This window comes from Mustela putorius, unplaced genomic scaffold (assembly GCF_011764305.1).
Source record: "Mustela putorius furo isolate JIRA1106 unplaced genomic scaffold, ASM1176430v1.1 tig00000281_pilon_pilon_pilon, whole genome shotgun sequence".
Classification (NCBI taxonomy): Eukaryota; Metazoa; Chordata; class Mammalia; order Carnivora; family Mustelidae; genus Mustela; species Mustela putorius.
The window spans coordinates 29,564,601-29,589,666 of record NW_025421343.1 but is presented as its reverse complement, the minus strand read 5'-3'; the positions used below and the strand labels follow the sequence as shown (position 1 = coordinate 29,589,666).

Genomic DNA, 25,066 nt, shown 5'->3' with positions numbered 1-25,066 from the left:
TTCTCTAAAACCTTTTTTTTTCTTAAGATTTTATTTATTTATTTGACAGAGAGAGAGAGATAGTGAGATAGGGAACACAAGCAGGGGGAGTGGGAGAGGGAGAAGCAGGCTTCCTGCTGACCAGGGAGCCCAATATGGGGCTTGATCCCAGGACCCTGGGATCGTGACCTGAGCCAAAGGCAGATGCTTAACGAATGAGCTGCCCAGACACCCCACAAAACCTGTTTCAGTGGGTTTGTAACTCAGCATTAAAACATGTCTGACTGAAGTCCTTTCTTTCACTCCTTTCACACCAAAATTAAGTAATAAAAGAAGAATGAAAAGAAGGGATAAAAGTCTGAAACACTAGGAAGCCATACTGTCAAAACTCCAGTACTGTTCATCTTAATTTCATCTTCAAATCAATCCAGTGTCTCATGAATTCATGTTCTCAAAGGTGGCATAGGTAGAATTTACAATGACAGTAACGTTGTATACAAATGTACCTTTCTTTTAATATAAAGAGAGCTCCCAACTGTGCCAGGACTGTGGAGGCAAATACAGCTAAGACTTCTAATCTTTCAAATCTGAAATCAGAAAATTAATTAGATCAGCACAATTCATAAACCAGTATCTTCAGAACACATTTTCATTCACTTATTCCCTACTCAATTTTCCAATGTGCCTACTATAAGCCAAACACTGTTCGGACAGACTACAGATTTTCTAGAATGAAGATAAAAAGAAGATCACAGATTAAGAAATAAGAACATCACAGGTTAAGATGTACATCTATTCCAGGACCCAATTATGGCTCTTATTTTCCTAGAAATATTTATTATCATAATTAACAGCTAATACTGGATTGGCCCATTTTGTGTTAAACATAAATGCTTAACACTATCTCTCTCTCTTTTTTAAAAGATTTTATTTATTTGAGAGAGAGAGAGAGAGCACATGATCAGAGGGAGGGGGAGAGGGAGAAGGTGTCAAGCCTGAGGCAGGGCTCAATCCCAGGACCCTGAGATTGTGACCTGAGCCTAAGTCAAATACTTAACTGACTTAGCCACCCAGGCACCCCCATATTATCTCTTCTAAACTTTCCAACACCTTAGGAAGGTTACTTTATCCACTTTTTTAAAAAAGAAGAGATAAGGAACTTGACACACAAAAAAGAAAAGTAACTGTTTAGAGTCATATAGCTAGCAAGTGGAGGAGTCAGGTTTCCAAACTTAGGCACTCTAGCTCCAGAGTTCATGATTTTAACCACTTATTATACTGTCTATCACTGCTACACATAATTGCAGTTAATTACATATATGTCTTATAATCCCTAAACCGTCAGCTGCAGGACAGGGGCTGTAGTTCTACTCATCTTAGCTTTTTCCACAACACATAATTTAATGGCATTCAATATTTGTGGTATGTATAAATGCTTGAACTTTCTTGAGGAATTACATATCTTCAGAAAAGATAACAAAATGATTAAGGATGTGCATCATACTGATATTTGTAAAGGAAAAAATGTTGAAATCAACACAAGAACATATATATATTATTAAAAATACAACAGAAATTGGGGTGCCTGATTGGCACAGTCAGTTAAGCCCCCAACTTTTGGTTTGGACTGAGGTCATGATCTCCTGGGTTGTGAGACTGAGCTCCGCATTGGGCTCTGTGCTCAGTGCAGAGTCAGCTTAGAGATTCTCTCCCTCTGCCCCTTCCCCTACTTGAGTGCATGTTTTTTCTCTTTCTCTTTCAAATGAGTAAATAAATCTTTAAAAAATATATAACAGAAATGTGCTTATTGACATGGAAAGATGTAAGTGAAAAGAATGAGTTATAAAAGTATAAAAACAGTATGTACATGAAACAAACTTATTTGTGGAAATTGATAAACTGGTAGTAAAGTGCATATGGAAATGCAAAAAGTGAAGGAAAGCAAAGATAATCTGAAGAAAAACAAAGGTGGAAGATTTACACTGCCAAATGTCAAGATTTATTTCAAAACTATCATAGATGACACAGCATAGTACTGATGCAAGAATAGACAAATGTACAAGATTAAACAGAGCAGAAAATCCAGACATAGAATTACACATTCATAATCACCTAATTTATGAAAAGGGTAGAGACAGAAAAAGCAGTAGAAAAAGGATTAATTTTTTTCCAATATATGTTTTATCAGTTGAAAAACTAGATAGAAACAAATGTGCCTTGAACCTCTACCTCAACTCATAGACAAAAATGAATTCCAGTTTGACTACAGGTCTTAAATGTAAAAAGTCAAACAACAAGACCTCTGGCTAATACCAGAGTATCTTTATGACCTACGAGTGGCCAAGATTTCTTGACAAGAACACAAAAAGGACTAACCATAAAAGACTGATAAACTGAATTTATCATTGAAATTAAAAACTTATCATTTATGGGAAAGATAATTATATATAAAGAACTCTTACAGGGGCGCCTGGGTGGCTCAGTGGGTTAAGCCGCTGCCTTCGGCTCGGGTCATGATCTCAGAGTCCTGGGATCGAGTCCCGCATCGGGCTCTCTGCTCGGCAGAGAGCCTGCTTCCCTCTCTCTCTCTCTCTGGCTGCCTCTCTGTCTACTTGTGATTTCTCTCTGTCAAATTAATAAATAAAATCTTTAAAAAAAAAAAAAAAAAAAAAAGAACTCTTACAGATCAATAACAAAAGAAAAAAGGTAATCCAATTTAAAAATAGGTAAAACAATTTAATGAGCATTTCACAGAGCAGGGAATCTGAATGATTTAAGAAGCATATGAAAAAAATCAATAAAAAATATGAAAGTATTCAACTAGTCATCAGGAAAATAATTTAAAACCACAAGACACATCTACACACCCCAGAATGGCTTAAAAAAAAAAAAAGGCAATTATCAACTATAAGTACAAGCAGGAAACAACCAGAACTTGCACACATTGATAGTAGGAGAGTAAACCGGTAAAACTCAAGAGAACTGGTATTTTCTTATCTTTTAACAATGAACATCTGCAAATCCTATGACTGAGTAACTTCACTCAAAGATATGTACCCAACATAAAGGGATAAACATGTACACCAAAAGACATGTACGAGAATATTCGTAAGTAGTTTTATTTATAACAACTAAAAGCTGAAGATCATCTAAATGCCCTTCAACAGCTGAACATAAAAAGAAATTATGGTATATTCATAAAATGGAATATGAGAGCAACGAACCAGAGTGAACTACTGCTATGGAGAGTATACACTGTAATCCCATTTATGTGTCTTCAAAAACAGACAACAATAATCTGCAAGGAATAGTGGTCAGAACACTGATTACTTTCATTGGGTTTGGACTAAGACTCAAAACAAAGGGAGACTTTTTGGGGGGACTTGTAGTGTTTTATATCATGATGTAGACAGTAGTTAAACAGGTATATTCATTTATTAAAATTCACCAAACACTGGGGCACCTGTGTGGCTCAGTGGGTTAAGCCTCTGCCTTCATCCCAGGATCTTGGGATCGAGCCCCATGGCAGGTTCTCCGCTCAGCAGGGAACCTGTTTCCCCCCTCCCCCTCTGCCTGTTTCTCTGCCTACTTGTGATCTCTCTCTCTCCATCAAATAAATAAATAAAACCTTTAAAAAATAAAATAAAATTCACAAACTGTAGAAGGATGTAAGACAGAACGAGATATAGCCCTGCTACGATGAAATTTGTATTTTAAAAGGGGAGAAAGACCTAGATCAGAAATGCTTGCCTATGTTTAACTTTGAAACTTTGCAATTGATCAGAAACTTTTGTAGGTCTGGTCCCATGAGAGAGTGGGAAACTTACTCCTAAAAGGGGAGAAAGAATAACAGTTGAAAGAATAACAGTTTGTAAGTTCTAGTAAATTGTATGTAGAGAATTATAGTAGTCTGATGTGAAAAGAGGCTAACTAGGATTCATTTTAGAATCTATTTTAGATTGGGCCCAGTCATTTAATGACACCAGCATTTAGTGATATTAGGATTGGAATAACAAGATGGAGCTCATCTTGTAAAGATGATGTGAAGAGCATTTTAAAGAAAGACAACAGCTTGTACAAAGAACCTAATGCAGGAATAAATTAGTTGTATACAAACTACAGGAAAAAAGTGTGGTATGGAGGGCATGAAAATGGTAACTTGAAGAGAAGTCGGCACAGAACAGTTTATGTAAGAATTCTGTAAATTAGAGAAAGGACTCAGGATTTTATTCTAAGTATGACAGCAAACAACTGGGTGGTTTCAAGGAGACTTAAATTATGACTCAGATTTAAAAAAGAACATTCTGACTGCCAAGGGGGTAAGAGCAGAGGCAGTTAGAAGGATGGAATAAGGCAAGAAATGAAAGTAGCTTGATTAGGAAGTTAGTAGTTTAGAAATGGGGGGAGGAACAGATTCTGGATGTGTTTGTAGGTTACCCTGATGTAACCTTCTGATGGATAGATGTGGGGAATGAGAAAATAACAAAAGATTTTGCTTGAACAACTGAGTGGTGGTGTATTTACTGAGATGGGAACTGAAGAGGAATAGATTTCAGGGGGAAGAAAACAAGAATTCTAGACAATATTTAAGATACCAATTAGATATATCCATGTGACACTATATAGGCGGCAGTCTGAAACAAGACAAACCTCAGGGCTAAAGAACTAGAGTTTGAAATTACTAAAAATAAACGATATTTCAAGCTATGTGACTGATTGAAATTATAGCCAGAAGTTAATTTTATTGTTTAATTGCTCCCTCCTTTCTTGTTCACTCTAAGTAGGCCAAAATGGGAGCATCGTGTCCTTGCTTAATCTTGTCTCCTGGCCATAATATCTAATCTAAAGACTAATACCTGTTCAAGCTGGACCAATCAATGGTTCTTTCTCAAGACTTTTTCTTTATTTAATTAATTTAATTTAATTTATTTATTTGGGAGAGAGAGCAAGGACACAAGAAGGGAAGTGGCAGAGGGAGAAGCAGACTCCCTGCTCAATGTGGGGCTTGATCCCAGAACCATGGGATCACGACCTAAGCTGAAGGCAGATGTTAAACTCACTGAGCCACCCAGGCGCCCAAATTTCTCAAGATTTTCCTAACTAGAGTTGAGGAAAATGCTTTCCTTCTCTAAGATGAAGGCAATAAGGTTCCAGCTAAGGTCTTGCTAGGAGTTATTCCGGGATGGTAGGGAAAAGTGGTCTGAGAAACTAAACCTAACATGCAGAGAAAAGCAGCCTGAGAGGGAAGAGAAAGACAATGTCCTGAGTGTACTAGTACTAGTACTAGTGTACTAGGGACTAGTCACTTCAGTCTTCCCACATTTTGATTACATAAATTATAAGAGTTCCCATTTTCCCCCCATACTAGCTTGAATTGGATTTTTGTCACTTAAAAGCAAAAGCTTTAACTCAGATTCAAAGACTTCTATATACAGGTATCTATATGTACCTTGTAACCAATTATTATAGTAACAGTCCAAGTCTATCAAATCTCAGTGACACTTTTGAATATCTTCTCTTTGCATTAAAATTTCCTGTTTTCTTTGCCCCCTTATTTAAGTAAATAAAACCTGATTTTGTTCAAAAGACTAATTTTGGTTCAAAAGTTTATTTGCCAAAGTTAAATTCTTCTTTCAATGGGAGAAGATATTTGCAAATGATATATCTGATAAAGGGTTAGTATCCAAAATATATAAAGAACTTATACAACTCAATACTAAAAAAAAAAAAAAAAAAAAAAAAAAAAATCGAATTAAAAATGAACAGAAGACACGAACACACATTTCTCCAAAGAAGACATACAGATGGCAATAGACACATGAAAAGATGCTCCACACCATTTATCATCAAGGCAATGCAAATCAAAACCACAAGATATTACCTAACACCTGTCAGAATGGGTAACAAAAAAATTTAAGAAACAACCGGTATTGGTGAGGTTGTAGAGAAAAAGGAACCCTTGTGCACTGTTGGTGGGAATGCAAAGTGGTGCAGCCACTATGGAAAATAGTATGAAGGTTCCCTAAAAAATTAAAAATAGTATGACCGTATGATCTGGTAATCCCACTACTGGGTATTTACTCAAAGAACACAGAAATACTAATTTTTAAAAGGTATGTGCACCCCTATGATAAATGCAGTGTTGTTTACAATAGTCAAAATATGGAAGTAGTCCAAATGCCCATCAACAAATGGATAAAAACTATATATATATATGGAATATTAATCAACCATAGAAAGAATGAAATCTTGCCATCTGCAACAATATAGATGGATCTAGAGGGTATGATGCTAAATGAAGTAAGTCAGAGAAAGACAAGTACCACGTAATTTCACTCATATGTGGAATTTAAGAAAAAAATAAAATAAAAAAAGAGAGACAAACCAAAAACCAGACTCTTAACTACAGAGAACAGGTAGTTATCAGAGGGGAGGTTGGGTGTGGGGATGGCTGAAATAGGTGAAGGGGATTAAGAGGAGTACACTTACTGTGATGAGCACTTAGTAATATAACACTGTATGTTAACTCTGTGGGGATTTTTAAAAATTAAAAAAAAAAAAAGAAAAGAAAAATGACAAGTGTTGGTAAGCATGCTGGCAGGAATGGAAAATGGTGCTGCCACTGGGTATAGTGGTTCCTCAAAACGTTAAAGATGGAATCACTGAGTATGATCCTGGAATCAGTATACACCCAAAAGAGCTGAAAGCAGGGATTCAAAGAGATCCGTGTACACCAATGTTATAAAAGCATTACTCACAATAGCCCAAAGGTGAAAACAAACCAAATGCCCATCAAAAAAAGAATAAACAAAACATCATATATACATACAACGGAAAATAATTCTGCTTTAGAAAGTAATGAAATTCTGACATATGCTATAAACACAGATGAAATTTGTAAACATTAAGTAAAATAGGCCATACTCAAAAGACAAATATTGTGTGATTCCATTTATATGAATAACCAGAACAGGCAAATTCATAAACACAGAAAGTAGAATGGCACTTGCCAAGGTCTGAGAGATAGGGAAATAGGGAGTTATTGTTTAATGGGTACAAAGTTTCTGTTTCGGAAGGGGAAATATTTCTGGAATTAGTGGCAGTGCTCACAGACCAATGTGAAGGTACTTAATGCCACTGAATTGTACACTTGGAAATGGTTAAAATGTTAACTTTTATGTTACATATATTTTATCACAGTAAAACCCTCCACAAATTAAAAAGAAATTCTTCTGTCAAGTTTTTTCCTGGAATCCAAAAGGAGCTCACTTTTTCTAATACATCAATAAAAACCTCTAACACAAACGATTATCTTCCAACTTCCAACTTTTAGTAATTCCTAAAACTACAGAAACAGAACCTCAAATTATTAGTCTATTGCTATCACAAATCCAGTCTTAAGATAAAAACACATCTCTACCACTACATTAATGTTAAAATATATCACATTTACTCTAACATTTACAGGACATACCTAGAGGAAAATCCTTTGTACCTTCTCTAAAATTTAAGAGATTACCAAAATATTAAAGAACTTAATGTGAACATTTTATGTTAACATTTGTTTTATAAAACAGAAAAAAACTTAATGTGAACATTTTATTTTAATATGATTTAAATTTACATTTTCATGTTCTTTATCGAGAATCCTGTGGAAGATATCTTTTTAAATCTACTTTCACTATTTGACCCCCATCCCACTACGCAGACAGCATTTCTTCTCTACAAACACTCTAGCTAGCTCTTTACTGCCTGATAATAACTACCACTTTAATAGCAGTACGTTAGCAAAAAATAAAATGACTTGAACTTACCCAAATGAATAGACAGGGCTAGGTTTCCTCATCATTACCCAGTAACTTATCAAACATGTCATTAAACTAAGTAGAAAGGAAAATAAATTTAGCTTTAGAACTACAACAAGAGAACACACAAAAAGAAATTGAGATTTTGGAATTCCTAAGTTTGCTGAAATTTATCAGTGTTTGCACACTAAATTAATAAATTATTGTAATAAACTGTAATCTAATCATCACAAGCATCCTATTATATGAGTTTTAACATACAGAGAAACTGAAAAAAGTCATGATCCATCAAGTCAGTAAACAGAACCTAAACCCATACTTTCTCTACTCAGTAAGTTATCCACCCTAAATGGTTTCTGTAACTGAGAAAGCAAAAGTGACACAGTAATAATAAAGGTAATATATTTTATTTAAGCCACAGACAATAAACTTTAACTCTGATAATCTCTAATCTTTGTTAAAAGTTAAACTAAATATTAATAACAACAATATTCTGGATAGGATAAAATTATGTTCATTTTCGAAATACAGTGAAGATTTACTCTAAAAAAAACTTACTATAGTGTGAAATCCAGGTGGTAACTGTATGCTTTAGATGAGTCAAGTAGATTTAGTTACAGAAGTGATAAAAAGACATACTTATACTCCTATGGCATGGACCCTGAAGACATCAAGTATCTTGCAACCTAACATAGTGATATGAAAGGTCCCACAAAGCAGGGAGCCAAAAGGGTGTCTCCCAATTCACAATTGCTCACTTCTTAGTTATTAATGCCCACCTACATGGTATGTTCTTACTTGACCGTGCTCCTTGCTACAGGTGACTCACCTACAGGTAGGCATCCAAGGCATATGATATAATGCCTAGGTATTACTTTCTCTGTTCCTCTATAAATGGGGTATTTTCTTCCAGTATATCTTCTAATGGTATTGTTTGTATATATGTTCTATGTTGATAATCTTACTTATTTCAGATTACTTTTCTTTAGGCACAGAGAACAAAATTCAGTGCAACAAATTCCTTAGTTTCAACATAGTAAAGAGACTTTTAAAACTTACCTAAAAAGATCAAAAATGGTCAAGTATGTATAAGCAGTTAAAGCTGCAAAACAACAGAACAACTGATTAAAATGTTGCTGAATCCATGATGGTTCATACCCGGAGTATCCTTTACCAAGAAAACCTGAGTCACTAATTAACCTTATATGTTGGCAATTACCTAGATTAATATTCGTAGTCAAACGTAGTAAATACAGAGACTTCTGACTAGCATGGTTGATAGAGTAGGGGACTCTTGATCTCAAGGTTGTGAGTTCAAGCCCAGCATTAGAGCCTAGTAATTAAAAAAAAAAAAAAAAAAAAAAAGTTTGGCAAGTATGAAAGCTTGCTCTAGAACCTGATTTTGCCATCAGGACAAAGGAAGCAGCACATACCCCAAAGTGCTATGATTGTTTGGGTTTCTTTTTTCCTTCTTGTCATCTAAGTACTATTTTAAATATATTCTTGGGGCGCCTGGGTGGCTCAGTGGGTTAAGCATCTGCCTTCGGCTCAGGTCATGATCTCAGAGTCCTGGGATCGAGTCCCATATTGGGCTCTCTGCTCAGCAGGGAGCCTGCATACCCCCCTTCTCTCTCTCTGCCTACTTGTGATCTCTGTCAAATAAATAAATAAAATCTTAAAAAAATATATTCTTTAAATAGCAGGATGAAAATAACAGTACATAAAACATAAGCAGTCATGAAATGAGGCACCTCAGTGGTTCAATTGGTTAGGCGTCTGGCTCTTGATTTCCACTCAGGTCATGATGTCAGGGTCGTGGGATGGAACCCCACATCAGGGTCTGCACTGAGTGTGGAGCCTGCTTGGAATTTTCTCTCTCCCTCTCTTTCTGCCCCTCCCCTCACTAACACTCTCTCTCTTCAAAAATAAAAATAAATAAATAACATAAAAAATATAAAAAGCATAGGTCAAGAAACAAGAAAAATATTATAGATTTCCCTTTTCAAGGAAAATCCAAGAAATATAAACCCCAAAATCTTATTTAGACACGGCATAAACTGAAGGGCTAATCTATCACATTATAAAGGAATCACAGTCTTTCAAGTAAATTTAAAGCTATTTTAAAAAAATGATTAGCTCATTTAAAATGATAATGCTTAACAACTGCACCAAACTTTACAAGGCATTTTTACATAGAGTATCTCATTTAAATCTTGAGTTATATTTCAGAATAATATATTCCACAGAAAGAAAGATAGATCTTTATTTAAAATCATAACAGCAGGAGTGCCTGGGTAGCTCAGTGGGTTAAAGACTCTGCCTTCGGCTCAGGTCATGATCCCAGGGTCCTGGGACCGAGCCCTGCATCAGGCTCTCTGGTCAGTGGGGAGCCTGCTTCCCCCTCTCTCTCTTCCTGCCTCTCTGCTTACTTGTGATCTCTGTCAAGTAAATAAATAAATAAATAATCTTAAAAAAAAAAAATCAGGACAATAAATATGAAACTAATGATTAACTCCAACAAAATAAGAAAGGTGACATACCTATACTGTTAGTGGAACTGCACCACATAAGCAGGAAGCCAGTACATGTTAAGTTTATTGCACCAAAGAGCAGTATCTTCCAGGACTGTGAAAAACAAAATCATTCTTATTTGCATAGTGCTGATAAACTTCACTGGGTCTGTTCAAGTTGCTGCAATTCCCACTCAACAAAGGAATAAGCACAAATTCCTTCAAAAGGTCATAGTTCTTATATCTACAGAAATTACCATCAACCATTTTATTAATTAAAAAAAAAGGTAGTTCTAGAGGACAAACTCAAGAGAAGAAAATTCTGCCATATAAACTATCAAACAGTTGAGAAAAATAGGCATATAGTTTAATATCATTTTCTCTCTATACGTAGAGACAACAATAGCAGATGGGGCAAAATATAAAGCAACTGGTGAATCTGAGTAAAGGGCTTAAAGGAGTTCCTTACACTAATCTTGTGACTTCTCCATAAGCTTGAAATTATATCAAAATAAGTTATTCTTCCTCTCTCAACAAAAAGGGCTACACTTATTTACCAAATAAGTCATATGAAATAAGACTGCAAAAGAGGGAAAGACTACCATGGGTTAGAAGTTGGTAGACCTGAGATACAACATGCTAGCGAGGATTTTGTCAGAGAAAGCAGAAAGGGCATTCTAAGAATAAAGATCAAGTGAAGTGTTTTAAATTTTTTATTCCACTGTACTTCCTACAAAGGGAGACCTATAATTGTGTGAAAGTAGAAGTGAAACAAATTAGTGAAAAGGAGTTTTCACTGAAGGTTTTAAAATTAAACGGATATAATTCCAAAGGTCAAGTGTGGAATAGGATGGCTTTAGAACGCAGATGCAGAGTATAGGTTTAGGATGAAGAACACCTTCTCTGAGAAAGGTGAGAAGGGTAAAAAGGTTGACTGAAAGGACAGAGAAACTGTGACTAGAAAGAAGTGACAGCAAAGTAGCACAGAGCTACTAGCCTCTACATCTCTAGAAAAGAAGAAACAAGGCCACTTTCTAAAATTAAGGGATGTGGTAGAATAAATAGGACTGGAAACTTAAATCCAGAGGAGAATGTGCAGAAGAGCAGTTCTAGTGAGCATCTTCTGAATCAACAGAGGAGAATAAGAATGGCCACCATGAATTTAGGGTAGACAGCATTCTGCACCTTCCTCTACCCCTAAGAGCAAAACCAGAGGACCAGGTGAGATAGCGATGTCAGAGACAGAGCTGATATGATAGGTTAATGGCACAAGGGACTCTAATAGTGAGGACATTAATGAAGTGACTGGACAGGGGCTCTAGTCAGGACAGGGATTCAAGAACAGTCAGAAAAGGAGGATAAGGCATATGATTTGAAAATGACATTCTCTGCAGCTCTACTGAGGAATCACGTTATTTATCAACAAATACTTGAGTACCTATTTCGCAAAAGATGCTTTTCCAGGCACAGGAGATACAAGGGTGACAGACAATTAGCAAATATGCAAGGTCAGGTGGCGTAAGTGCTACAAAGGAAAAATAATTTATGGTAAGAACACCATAATGGGAGACATGGAAAGGGTGCTCTGCCACACAGACCCCCTTGGTAAGGTAACATGTAACCAGAAATTTTACAGAGGCAAAGGTGCTAAGGATGCAGATATTGGGGAAAGAAAATGGGAGCTACAGTGTGAATGCCCTGAGATAGAAGAGAACCTGGCTGAGGACGGACAGACGAGAGGCGAGAGGAAGTCCAGGACTCCATCAGGGACTTCTTGCGTTTCAGATAAAAGAAATGGGATTTATTCCAAATGAGATGGAAAGCAGCTTAGCTTTCATTTCTAAAAGATCATTTTGGCTTCTCTTTGTAGAATAAACTGAATAGGGGCAATGAGAGAAGTAGGAAAACCATTTAGAATGTGACTGCAGAAATCCATGTGAGAAATGGTGATTTTGAAGTTGGTAAGAAAGTGTTAAAGAAGTCATATTCTGTGTGTTACATTGATGACAGACCAGCAAGATTTACTTACAGAATGGATGAAGAATGAGAGAAAGAGAGGGAGAATGACTCCCAGGTTTCTGGCCTGTGCACTGAAAGAACAGAGTGGCCATTTAGTGAGGAAGGAACAGAAAAATCAAAGTTCAAGTTTGACCATATTAAATTTGAGATGCCTATTAGATATTCAAGTGGAAATGTTGAGACAGCCATGATATGTATAGGAATCTAGAAGGAGGGGAAAAGTTATGGACTGAGATGTAAATAGGACGTCATGAGCATGTGGCAGACAAAGCATCACTTAGGTGTAATGAACAGAAACAACAGAAGCTGGAGCTCTAAGTGCTGGAGCTTAGCAGTTAGCTCTAAGTAATGAAGAGTATCTGCACAATGCAGGTGTTCTCTAAAACTCAGAGATCAGGAAGATAAGAGGGAAGTGATGAACAACGGCCATCTAAGTAGGAGGAAAACCAAAAGTGATATTTCAGAGTCGAAATGAAAAAGTGCTTTAAGGAAGAAGTAACAAATTTTTGTTAAATGCTATTGAAGGTTAAGTAAAATGGGAAATGAGGATGACCACTGATTTTGGCAACACAATGTTTACCAGTTACTTTGTTAAAGCTGTTCCAGTGGATTGGTGGGGGGCTACAAACAGACTGGTATATGTTTAGTGGAGACAAGGAGAAGAGAAAGTGAACAGGTAGTAAAGACAATTAGTTTAAGTAGTTTTGCTATAAAAGGAAGCAGAGAAATGAGGCAGTAGTTGAAAGTGGAAGATGTGGCATGTGCTCATGATGCAGGAATGAACAACTGTGGGAAACTTGTCTTTGAGTAGGCAACAAGTGGAAGCGCAGAGAGCCCATTCGTAGAAACAGGAGCAAAGGCAGAATGTTGGGAGAGGACAGGATGTGGAGGTGTTTTCTGATTACTTTTCCTTTAGTGAAACAGGAAGAAAGATCAACAGGTCAGAGTGAGCATGAATAAGATTTTGGAAGTTTGAGGGCAGAAGTGAAAGACTATGGCCATCTACAAAATGGAAAACTGAATGAACTGAATGATATACTATGGGCAGCCTAATGGTGCACTTAGGCATGGATTTAAAGTGAGACCAGTAACCATGGTTTTGTGTTTTTCTCAGGCTACATTCAGTTGCTTGGGTGCAAGTACAGAACAGCAGGAATGTTGACTTAATGATGTTAAGGATTTGCCATGGAAGTGTGAGAGGAAGAGTTACAGATGGATGGGAGGGCACAAAGGAGTTGAAGACATATGCAAGAAATCAGTAATAATGGACCAGAGAATCTAAATTGGATAATTAAGCAAATGAGGATAAAAGAGGTGAAAAACAGGGAAAATACGGCATGGTCAGTGGATTGGAGATCCTAGTAAGATTGAAGAACTACTGGAATTGGGATAATACAAGGAGTGAACTGGAATAACAAGAGATGGTGACTACGAGTGAAATAATTGAAACTGAGACAATGGGAAGACATAATTATGAATGATAATGGCAGTGGTATGGTCATAGGAGTGGACAGTTGGAAGGGATGCAGGACAATTATTTGTGGTAAGGAAGTAAAGAACTGAGAAGTAGGGATTTTCCTCATGGTGTAAGGAATTACCATGAACCAAAACAGGAGTAGTAGTAAAGAGAGGTGAGCTAGGCACATCTTATAAGATTTAAATTATGATGGACAGTATCTGCACAATGCAGGTGTTCTTATACCAGTTTTGCTCCTACTATCTATTCTGTGGTATATTGTGCTTCAATAAAGCTTATAGTTCAAGAATTTCCTGTTTACTTCTGTAATGTAGTTGCTTTCCACCAAGATTATAAAGTTCTATCTATCTGTTCTCAAGAGATCATCCTAAGTGGACTAGACACACAAGCAGCAGATGAATTTCCTACTCTTGGCTCTTTAACATACAGGACATGATACTATTTTCAAATACTAGAATTACTGAGTTCTGATTATATTCCAAGGTTTTAGCAACAGGAAATACAGTGATAAGAAACAAAGAACAAAAGGCTCTAATCTAGTATCATACATAATACATGACCAATGTCATAGGTACACTTACGTTCCACTAAAGCTAGGTTTATTTAAAATTCATCATGTATTTATTGGGTACTTATTTTGTACTTTTATTAAAAAGTGAACAAAACAGACACAGTCACTGTCTTCAGGGAGCTTACAGTATAATTTAGACAATAATGAAAACAATGAATATAGAACAGTAACTAGAAGGTCCATATTGGTGACCAAAAAGGATACCAATTATCTTTTTTTTTTTTTTTAAGTGAGCTCTTTGCCCAACATGGGTGGGGCATGAACTCATGACTTCAAAGCATAAGTTGTTTTTCCTTCCTTACACCAAAAATGAGAAAACGTGGCTTTAAACTATATCCATTACCTTTGTAAAAAAAAGTAACAAAGGCAATCATAAAATATTTTTTCTTTATAACTCATTAGAATTAGAATAAAAATCTTAACCAAAGCCTAGCTTCATCTCAAGCAAAATAATTACGTATCAAAGTAATTGATTTTTACATTACAATTTACATTAAATTTACAATGTAATTTAATTTTCCATTAAAATTTTGCTTAGCCAGCAGCGCCTGGCTCACTGTCAGTAGAGCATGCAACTTGATGTTGGTGTAGTGAGTTCAAGCCCCACGTTGGGCACAGAGATTACTTTAAAAAAAAATTGCTTACCCAACAACAACAACAACAAATGAAAACAGTGTGGCATGGAGCACCTGGCTGGCTCAGCTGGTGGAGTATGCAACTCTTAACCTTGGGGTTGTGAGTTCAAGCCCCATGTTGGGCGAGCGTTTACTTAAAAACAAAAGGTGTATGGTGGGATCACAAGTAATTTCTATAATGCCTTAAAAATTATCTTTTTCAATGTCATAATGTTGTCGGTACAGTGATTAGTGTTAATAAAGATAACTTACCCTTCGGTCTGCTGCTACAAGTCTAAATTCCTGTAATAACTTGCCAAAAAAAGATCTTTGTGGTTTTCTAAAGAGATGAATTGTCCCCTTTAAAAATAAACAAAAAATAAACAAATCAACATTGAAGCTTCTAGTCTTTTTCATATCCTGTGATGTGATACAATAGTAATAACTAACATTTACTGAAAGCTCAGTATGTGGCAAGCAATTATTTCTAGATATATATGCATATTTATCTATTCTTCACAATTATCTGAGATGGAAACAATTTTTTTTTGAAGATTTTTATTTATTAGAGAGAGAGAGAGAGAGAGAGACCACAAGAAGGCAGAGGGCCAGGCAGAGAGAGAGGGGGAAGCAGGCTCCTCGCCGAAGAGAGAGAGCCCGATGGAGGGCCTAATCTCAGGACCCTGAGATCATGACCTGAGCTGAAGGCAGAAGCTTAACCCACTAAGCCACCCAGGAGCCCCTGGAAACAATCTTTAATTGTCCAAGGGCACAATGCTAACAAATGGCTGAGCAGAAATTCAAACCCAGCCATTTTATTTTTTTAAGGATTTCATTTATTTATTTGAGAGAGAGTGAGAGAGGACAAGCAGGGGTAACAGCAGAGGAAGAGGGAGAAGCAGACTCTCAGCTGAGCAGGGAGCCTGATGCGGGGCTTGATCCGAGAACCCTAGCATCATGACCCCAGCTGAAGGCAGACACTTAACCGACTAAGCCACCCAGGTGCCCCAAAACCAGGCATTTTAGCTCCTGGCTACACAATTCTATTTTTAAATGGATTTTAGGTTATTTTGAACCATAAAATCAAACCATTTGCCAGATAGCCCTACTGGAAATCAAGTACTACAATTAACTTCATAGAAGTTTTATATGTGAAAAGTTTGGAAACTATTATTACAGTAAAATCTCTGAGGTTCTCTCTTAAGCATTCAAAGTCAAGAGACATCCTCGCTAGTCTCCGCAGTCCTTGCTAGAACACTGTATGGGACCATCAGAGGGCATGATAGTGGGGTTACCGACAAGAGAAGAAATGTAAGTGGAGACTAAAGAGGAATCTGCCACTCAAGCTTATGAAATCTCAGAATAAAAGATAATTTAAGTATATATGGGAAATTAGCTTATGATTAAGTCAGTATCCAACATCAGCAGGAAAAAATTTGAGTTACCCAATAAATGGTTTTTGGAAAAGGTAATGTTGGATCTTTACTATATTTCTTACTCTAATTTTTTATTATGTTAAAACTAAAATACAAAACTACAGAATACTTGAAGAAATTTATGGATGTACAATTTTATAATCTTGGAGTTGGAAAAGACTTTTCATAATAGGATATAAAACCAAGAAGCTGTAAAGGGAAAAACTGATCAATTTTACTATTTGGGGAATATAATAACAACAGACAAAAATAAAGAAAATCCTAGAGAGAGAAAATAAACTGGGAAAAAAAGAATTTTTTTAAAGATTTTATTTATTTATTAGACAGAGAGAGATCACAAGTAGGCAGAGAGGCAGGCAGAGAGAGAGAGAGGGAAGCAGGCTCCCTGCTGAGCAGAGAGCCCGATGCGGGACTCGATCCCAGGACCCTGAGATCATGACCTGAGCCGAAGGCAGTGGCTTAACCCACTGAGCCACCCAGGCGCCCCGGGAAAAAAAGAATTTTAATTGTTATTTCAAAAGCTAAGCATTGTTTCTAGGGGAAAAAAAATCTTTCACAATTATCAGTGGGTCACATATAATAACTTGATTGCTAAGTGCCATGCACTTAAATATTTATTTGGATTTTAATTTTAGCAAAATGCTTTCCTAGATAGTAAGGCCACAATCACCATAACAACTGTTTCTACCTTACTATTGTTAGCCAATTTGACTTAAACACTTAAATTCCACAGAAAGCAGTGGAACTGGGTGTCAACAGATAAAAAATGAGGAAAACTTTCAGATCCAACTCCAGCACAGGTCTAATTTTCCTAAGTAATAGTAGGAACATCTCAAAAGCTATAAAAAAGGTATATCCCATTTCTTCAAAGCTCAGACATGTCATTAGTTCCATTAGATGAAACTCAGAAAAGGCAGAAGATAAAGTTGAACACTAGAAGTCTAGCATTTAAAACCAGAATGTTCATCATTGTTGAGGTCAAGTGATGGCTACATGGGCGCTTATTATATTCTACTTTCCTGTTTTTGCAAATTTCCATAATAAAAAAAAATTTAAGTAAAACATACTTTAAAATATAAAAATAGGGGCGCCTGGGTGGCTCAGTCATTAAGCATCTGCCTTGTGCTCAGGTCATAATCCCCTGGTCCTGGGATTCGTGAGTCAGGTTCCCTGCTTAGCAAGAAGCCTGCTTCTCCCTCTCCCACTCCCCCTGCTTGTGCTCCCTCTCTTGCTGTCTCTATCAAATAAATAAATAAAATCTTAAAAAGTAAGTAAATATAAAAATAAAGCATTAGAAAAAAGTGTTACTAATTTTTGCTATCCAAACAAAGACCAGTGTGTGTGTGTGTGTGTGTGTGTGTGTGTGTATAACTCTAAGGCTTTGCTAAGCTAATTCAGTTGAGAAGGAACAATATGCTATTTTCATCTGAGATGCTAATGAATGGTCAATTAATAAATATACTCCATTCTTAATGAATTATGTGTGGGATATTTGGTCCCAAAGATAAATTCTTATTACTGTTAAGTATTAAATTCTTAATACTGTTATCCCTGGATATCTTCTAACTTCATTCCACTTTAAATGATTTAAGTTACTTTAAGTTTCAGGTTGAGAAAATAAGGTTTCTAAAAGGTAGAATGCCTTTTCTGATGCCATTCTGATATCGGTTAAAAGAAGTAAAACCCCATAAAAATCCTAATGTTCATGTCACTTTTCAAAATTATATTGGCCCTCCATTGCTATCATGATAAACTCCTAATTTTACAATCTGAAATTCAATGCTTTCAATCACGTAGCCTGTTTCTTTCCAGTTTAATCTCTTACTCCGGACAGGGAATCAACTCCAACTAAACTAGTGTACCCCTGATCTAATGATCATATCACTCTAGAGTGAAAAGGCCAGACTTGTCTAACCAAGCTCTAACAGCCCTGTAATACTTAACAAATTACTTGACCTCTGTTTTCTCAACCGAACGAGAGTAAAGAACAGTAAGATTAAGAGTAATAGAATAGGGAGAAAATACTGTTTCATGGCTGACGTTCTATGTGAAGCCTTCCTAGATTACTCCAAACTATACTGTTCTTTATGCCACTTGCTTTATAATTAACTAGAGGCCAGCCTTCCTCACTCTATCATCATGCATTTTAAGTCAATTTTTTTAGTAACTTCACTAACGACAAGGGCTGTATTTCCTTTACATTTTCTAAGATAGCATTGTGCGTTGCATATAACACCTTAATAAACAAGAGGGACTCGTAAACCCTTTCTTCTCCTCCAAAACTTTTACAATCAACTTTAAATGCTACTATTTTTCTGTATTATTAACGTTTCAAGCATAAAAATTTAGTGCCATAGCTATGTATTTGGTGTTTTGTAAAACAGGTATTTATTGAAAACCTCCTCTCTGAGCCAGGGACAAGGCTCTGGGAATACCAGAGTGAATACAGAGGTCCTGCTCTCAAAGAGCTTACAGTCTAGGAAGTGAGAAGGACAAGTAAATACACAATTATAACACAGTCTAACATATGTTAAACTACATAGTTTAACATATGTAGTAAGGGCTGCATATGTAGTAAGGGCTACATATGTTATTGATAAATAACACCAAGATATCACAAGCACAAAGGAGGCACCTAACAGGATCTTGAGACACGGGCGGGCAGGAAGGCTCATGAGAGACTAAAGGGCGCTTAAGGGTTATACTGATAAGAATGAGGGGTAGGAGATGATTGGTTTTTGGCAGACGGAACAGCATATACAAATTAGGTGCAAAGGCCTAATCCCGAGAGCATCATGTGCAAGGTGTTCACTCTGACTGAATATGAATGTAGGTATGTGAAAAAAGAGGCTATAAAGAAGCTTGGCCCCCTCTCCCCCAAAAAGCAGCAGCAGCAAGTAGCTTGACAACAGCTTTGTATGCCACACCAAATAGGACTTTATCTTGAGGACTGTGTGTGTGTGTGTGTGTGTGGTTGGGGGGGCGGGGGAGGTTATGCAAGGGAGCAAGAGAGTACCATGGTCCCCAATTTTAGAAATTTAATTCTGGCTACACAGTGGTGAATATTTTGAAGAAAGTAGCTGGAAGGCTATTTGGTCAGCCGCCCCCGTCCCCCAAATAAGCTTTTACCCGCTTTCTGTGTGCAAAAAAAACGGATTACAGAAAATTTACAGAAGAAAAAGAAAGCATAAATAGGACATTTTTCTTGACTATATCCACTCAAGGAAAAAACTTAACGAGAGTGACAATGGCTTCGGAACTGAAACGTGATCCTGTTCACACAGGTAGGCCGTCAATAAGAGATCCATTAACTTCTGAGATAAAATGGTACCTCTTTTGACGCTAAAATTACCATCAACTTATCTTTTGATAGGATTCGGAGAGCTATACATTTGATCTGTAAAAGCATAAAAAGAACAATTTCTCTAAAAAATTTTAGGCTCAACGTATCCCCGAAACCGTCAGGTATACTGGGCTCTACAAAAGTAGGAAGAAACAGGCAACGAAGATGCTCTACCAACACCTGGACTTTCTCCAGTCACTGGCCTTCTGACCGTCGCTGCTGTGTCAGGCTCTCTGGCACTCCACAAAGCCAAGTCGCAGTGTGGGGCGTTCACCTCAACACATCGCTCATAACCCTCTTTATTAACGCCAACGGTACCGTCCCCGGTGTAAGCATCACTAATTACGGTCGTGTAGCTGTGGACTTGTTTTCAGAGCCTTCGTGGGTGTAGACACTGACGCCGGCCAAGACTTTTAGCTCCGTATGAAGTAAATCTCCGCAAGGGAGAAGTCATAAGCTCGCTAAAAACTGAAAGCTCGGCTCGAAGCAGGGCCGGGATCCCCAGCGTCTAACCAACCGGGTGAAGGGGGCTGAGGGAATCAGCTCTGGGGGGGGAATGCTTCCGCCGTCACCGCTTCTCCTGTGGGGTGTGGGGAGCCAAGCACGACTCCCAGGACCCCACCTCTGGGCAGCTGAGGCCTGTCAACGCCGCACGGGGATGAAAGAAGATAAGAGGAATCACCTAGGACAGAACCCCTCATACCCGCAGCCAACTCACCATGATAAGGAGAGGCACAGCTCCCGCCGGAAGACGCTCTGGGAGCAGGTTTTCCCTAGAGCGGAAGGGGTGGGGCATCAGACGCCGATTGGCGGAGAGAGACGCGGGGGCGGAAATGCGTGCACTGTCTCTTGTTCCCGCCCTCTCTCTGGCTGTCGCGGCGTTCTACGGCGGTGAAGACAGAGGCTAGGGTGGCCCCACCTAGGCATTTGGGGGGTAGGTGGAGAACTAGAGACCTTGTTAAGGAGCCCTTAGGTTTTTGTTGTTTTTTTTTTTAATTGTATGATGTCTTTTTATTTAAATGCAATTAATTCACATATAATGTATTACTAGTTTCAGAGGTAGAGGTCATTCATTAGTTGTATATAACACCTAGTGCTCATTACATCACCTGCCCTCTATAATGTCCATCACCCAGATATCCCTTCACCTGCCCTGCTCCCCCGTCCCAACAACCCTTAGTTTGTTTCCTATGATTAAAAGTATCTTGGTTTTCCCCCCTTCCCTTCCCCTAGGATCCCATTTTGTTTCTTAAAATCCACATATGAGATCATGATAATTATCTTTGTTTTTTCGCTTCACATAATACCCTCTAGTTCCATCCACCTCTTTGCAAATGGCAAGATTTCTTTTTTTTTTTTTTTCCCCTTGGGTGGCGGAGTAGTATTCCATTGTATATATACATACCACATCCCCTTTATCCATTCTTCTGTTGATGGATGTCTAGGTTCTTGCCATAGTTTGGCCATTGTGGACATTGCTGCTATAAACATTGGGGTGCAGGTGCCACTTCAGATCACTACATTTGTATCTTGGGGTAAATACCCAGTAGTGCAATTACTGGTTAGTAGGGTAGCTGTATTTTCAACTTTTTGAGGACCCTCCATACTGTTTTCCAGAGCGGCTACACCAGCTTGCGTTCCCACAAGTAGTGTAGGAGGGTCTCCCTTTCTCCACATCCTCAGCAACATCTGTGTATTCTGAATTGTTAATTTTAGCCATTCGGTTTGTGAGGTGGTATCGCATTGTGGTTTTGATTTGTATTTGCTTAGGGTTTATTTGTAATGTTAGGAAAATTTCATTTAGTGCTTAAGCGCTTTTACCTATGTTGTGTGATTTAATTTTTTGCCATACTTTGTGAAATAAATAGTATTCCCTTTTGAGGAAGGAGGAAGAATAAGAAATTTGCCCAGAGGCATACAGCTGGTTCTCCACAGTAGCTGAATTTGAACTGAGATCAAATATAGAATACCATGTACTATCCTAAAACACTACCTAAAAACCCATGGAATTAATTTTATAATGGAAGTAATATTACTTAGAGACAGAAAGCTTTAATTACTTAAAAGAGACAGAAAACAAGTAGGGAGGAAAAAATGTCTAATATATTGATAGTGTCATGTAGAAAATGTTATGCTACAGAGAGTGACGGTTGCTAATTCATAGTAGTCCAAGAAGCTTCTCTAAGGAAAGTAGACCAAGAACTTTCTCTAAGGAAAGTAAATTTGACTTCTGAATGACAAAGTCTTTCTGTGAAAATTATTCTAGGCAGGATAAACGATCTAAATACGTAAGTCAAAAACAAGCAGAAGTGTTTCAAGGTCTCAAAGAAGGCAGTGTATTTGGAGATCTAATGAAGAGATCTAAATGGCAAATGGATCAGATCAAACAGGAATTTCTAATGTAGGGGTAAGGAGACCGATTCTGTTTTTTGTTTTGTTTTGTTTTCTAAGTGAGAAAGGAAGCCTGTGGAGGGTTTTAACAAAGGAGTGACCTTTACATGGTGGTATGGAGAATGGATTGTAGGTGGATAGTAATAATGAACATTTACTAAGCACTTACATGGTAGATACTGTTTTATGAGTTGAACATGGACTAGCTTATTTAATCCTCCTAACTGGCATTTGGTATAGGTACTATTATTAGCCCCTGCTTGGAAAATTGTATGCCAACATCACATACTTACTTCATGGCAGAACTGGAATTCTGTGTTACAGAACCTAATTCTAAAACCTTACCTGCTACTCTGTGCTTACTATTCCTGGACAAGATTGGAAGGAATAGGTTAGGACATTATTGCCTTATTTACCCAGAGGAAATCATTCCTGATTTTTGAAGTTTCTTTACAGTCTTTTTAAAATTGGAATCAAATAGTATATTCTGTAGTCTGCCTACTTCATGTAAGGGTGTATTCTAACTTTTCCCTATATCTTAATTTTCCCAGAATGTTGTTTTAATGACCTTAAAGAATTCAATCGTAGGCATGTGCCTTTACATAATTCCTTACTGATGAGTTTAACAGGGTGTAAACATATCAAAAAGAAATCTCTCAAGCTACTTTAAGAAAAAAAATAAACTACAGGCAATTGGGTATAAAATGATAGGAAACAATTACAGAGGAGATCAACAAAAGGAAGACTTGAACAATACTATATACCTATTACACCTAACATATCTAGAATATACCACCCAAAAACAGAATATACATTCTTCTCAGGTGCAAATGAAGCATTTTCCAGGAGAGTACATATGTTAGGCCATAAAAAAATCATCAATAAATTTGAAGGGATTAAAATAATAGATAGTATGTTCTCCAAATATACTGGAATAAAATTAGAAATCCATAATTAAAGGAAATTTGGGATTTTCAAATTTTTTTTTTAAAGATTTTATTTATTTGTCAGAGACAGAGGGAGAGAGAGCGAGCGAGCACAGGCAGACAGATAGGCAGGCAGAGGCAGAGGGAGAAGCAGGCTCTCTGCCGAGCAAGGAGCCTGATGTGGGACTCGATCCCGGGACCCTGGGATCATGACCTGAGCCGAAGGCAGCTGCTTAACCAACTGAGCCACCCAGGCGTCCCGGGATTTTCAAATTTTATGGAAATTAAAAAACATAGTCTTAAAAAAAACATAGTCTTTAATAGTCAGTGGGTCAAAGAAGAAATTCCAACAGAACTTTGAAAATACATTAAGATGAATGAAAATGAAAACTCAATATACTAAAACTTATTGGATAGAGCAAAAGCTGCAGGCAGAAATTTAAGCTATAAATGCCTACATTTTAAAAGGAAGAAAGATCTATTTTTAAAAAAAAGATTTTATTTATTTATTTGACAGACAGAGATCACAAGTAGGCAGAGAGGCAGGCAGAGAAAGAGTGGGAAGCATGCTTCCCACTGAGCAAAGAGCCCGATGCGGGGCTCGATCCCAGGACCCTGGGATCATGGCCTGAGCCGAAGGTAGAGGCTTTAACCCATATGAGCCACCCAGGCACCCCTAACCTTTCATCATAATAGAAAAAGAGCAAACTAGAGCAAGCAAAGGAAGTAATAAATCTTAGAGAGGAAATAAATGAAGTGGGGAATAGGAAAACAATAGAGAAAAATTCACAAAACCAAATATTGGCTCTTTGAAAAGTTCAACAAAATTGACAAAGCTTTACTGATGACATAAGAAAGAATACTGAAATTACTAAAATCAGGAAAGGAAGAAGATGACAAGTTACTGCTGGTTTTACAGATATAAGGAGGATAGGGAATATTATAAATAATTGCATACCAACAAATTAAATAACAGATGAAACAGACTAATTTCTATAAAGACACAAACTACTGAAACTTACTCAAGTATAAATAGAATATCTGACTAAATGTTTAACAAAAGATTGAATTTATAATTTAAAAACTTGGGCACCTAGGTGGCTCAGTGGGTTAAAGCCTCTGCCTTCGGCTTAGGTCATGATTCCAGGTTCCTGGGATCGAGTCCCGCATTGGGCTCTCTGCTTAGTGGGGAGCCTGCTTCCCTTCCTCTCTCTGCCTGTCTCTCTGCCTACTTGTGATCGCTCTCTCTGTCAAATAAGTAAATAAAATCTTTTAAAAAATTTAAAAACTTTCCACAGGAACGCCAGGGTGGCTCAGTCAGTTCAGTTCAGGTCATGATCCCAGCATCCTGGGATCAAGTCCCACGTTGGGCTCATTGCTCAGCAGGGAGCTTGCTTTTCTCCCTCTGCCTCTGCCTGCCACTCTGACTGCCTGTGCTCTCTTTGACAAATAAATAAATAAAATCTTAAAAAAAAAAATCTTTCCACAAAGCAAAACTCAAAGATGGCTTCTTTACTTGTGAATTCTGCTAAACATTTAAAGAATTAGCACCAACTGTTCACAAACTCTTCCCAAAATAGGAGGGAACACTTTCCAATTCAGTCTACAAAGAATTACCCTGATACCAAAACTAGAAAAAGACAAGAAAACTACAGACCAACATCCCATGTGAATATGGATGCAAAAAAAAAAAAAAAAAAAGAAAAAACCTCAACAAAATAGCAAAATGAATCCACCAACATATAAAAGGAATCATCCACAGTGAATGAGTGCAAATTATCACAGGAATGCAAAGTTGGCTTAACAAATGAAAATCAAACAATGCAATACAGCCTATTGATAAGGGGGAAAAATCACATGATCATCTCAATAGATGCAGAAAAAGCATTTGACAACTCCAACACCCCTATTTGGAAAAAACAACAACAAACAACCCACACTCAACAAAGTAGAAATAAAATCATAGAAATGGTTTATGTTGAATAATTAGCCCTT

General features: G+C 37.3%; 1 protein-coding gene across 2 annotated transcripts in view; it reads right to left on the bottom strand.

The window, feature by feature from the left end:
- SLC30A6 (solute carrier family 30 member 6) overlaps positions 1 to 20,569 on the bottom strand; it is a 40,908-nt gene extending 20,339 nt beyond the window's left edge. The window contains exons 1-6 of one of the 2 annotated variants that reach the window (XM_004777908.3): positions 20,473 to 20,569; positions 15,249 to 15,335; positions 10,325 to 10,409; positions 8,844 to 8,886; positions 7,794 to 7,859; positions 486 to 566 (exon numbers count right to left, since the gene is read on the bottom strand). In XM_004777908.3, coding sequence (XP_004777965.2) covers positions 486 to 566; positions 7,794 to 7,859; positions 8,844 to 8,886; positions 10,325 to 10,409; positions 15,249 to 15,335; positions 20,473 to 20,550 — 440 coding nt within the window. In that variant the 5' untranslated portion in view covers positions 20,551 to 20,569. The remainder of the gene's footprint in view (positions 1 to 485; positions 567 to 7,793; positions 7,860 to 8,843; positions 8,887 to 10,324; positions 10,410 to 15,248; positions 15,336 to 20,472) is intronic. The other variant, XM_045079282.1, reaches the window with a different exon arrangement.
- Positions 20,570 to 25,066: the final 4,497 nt, after the last annotated feature.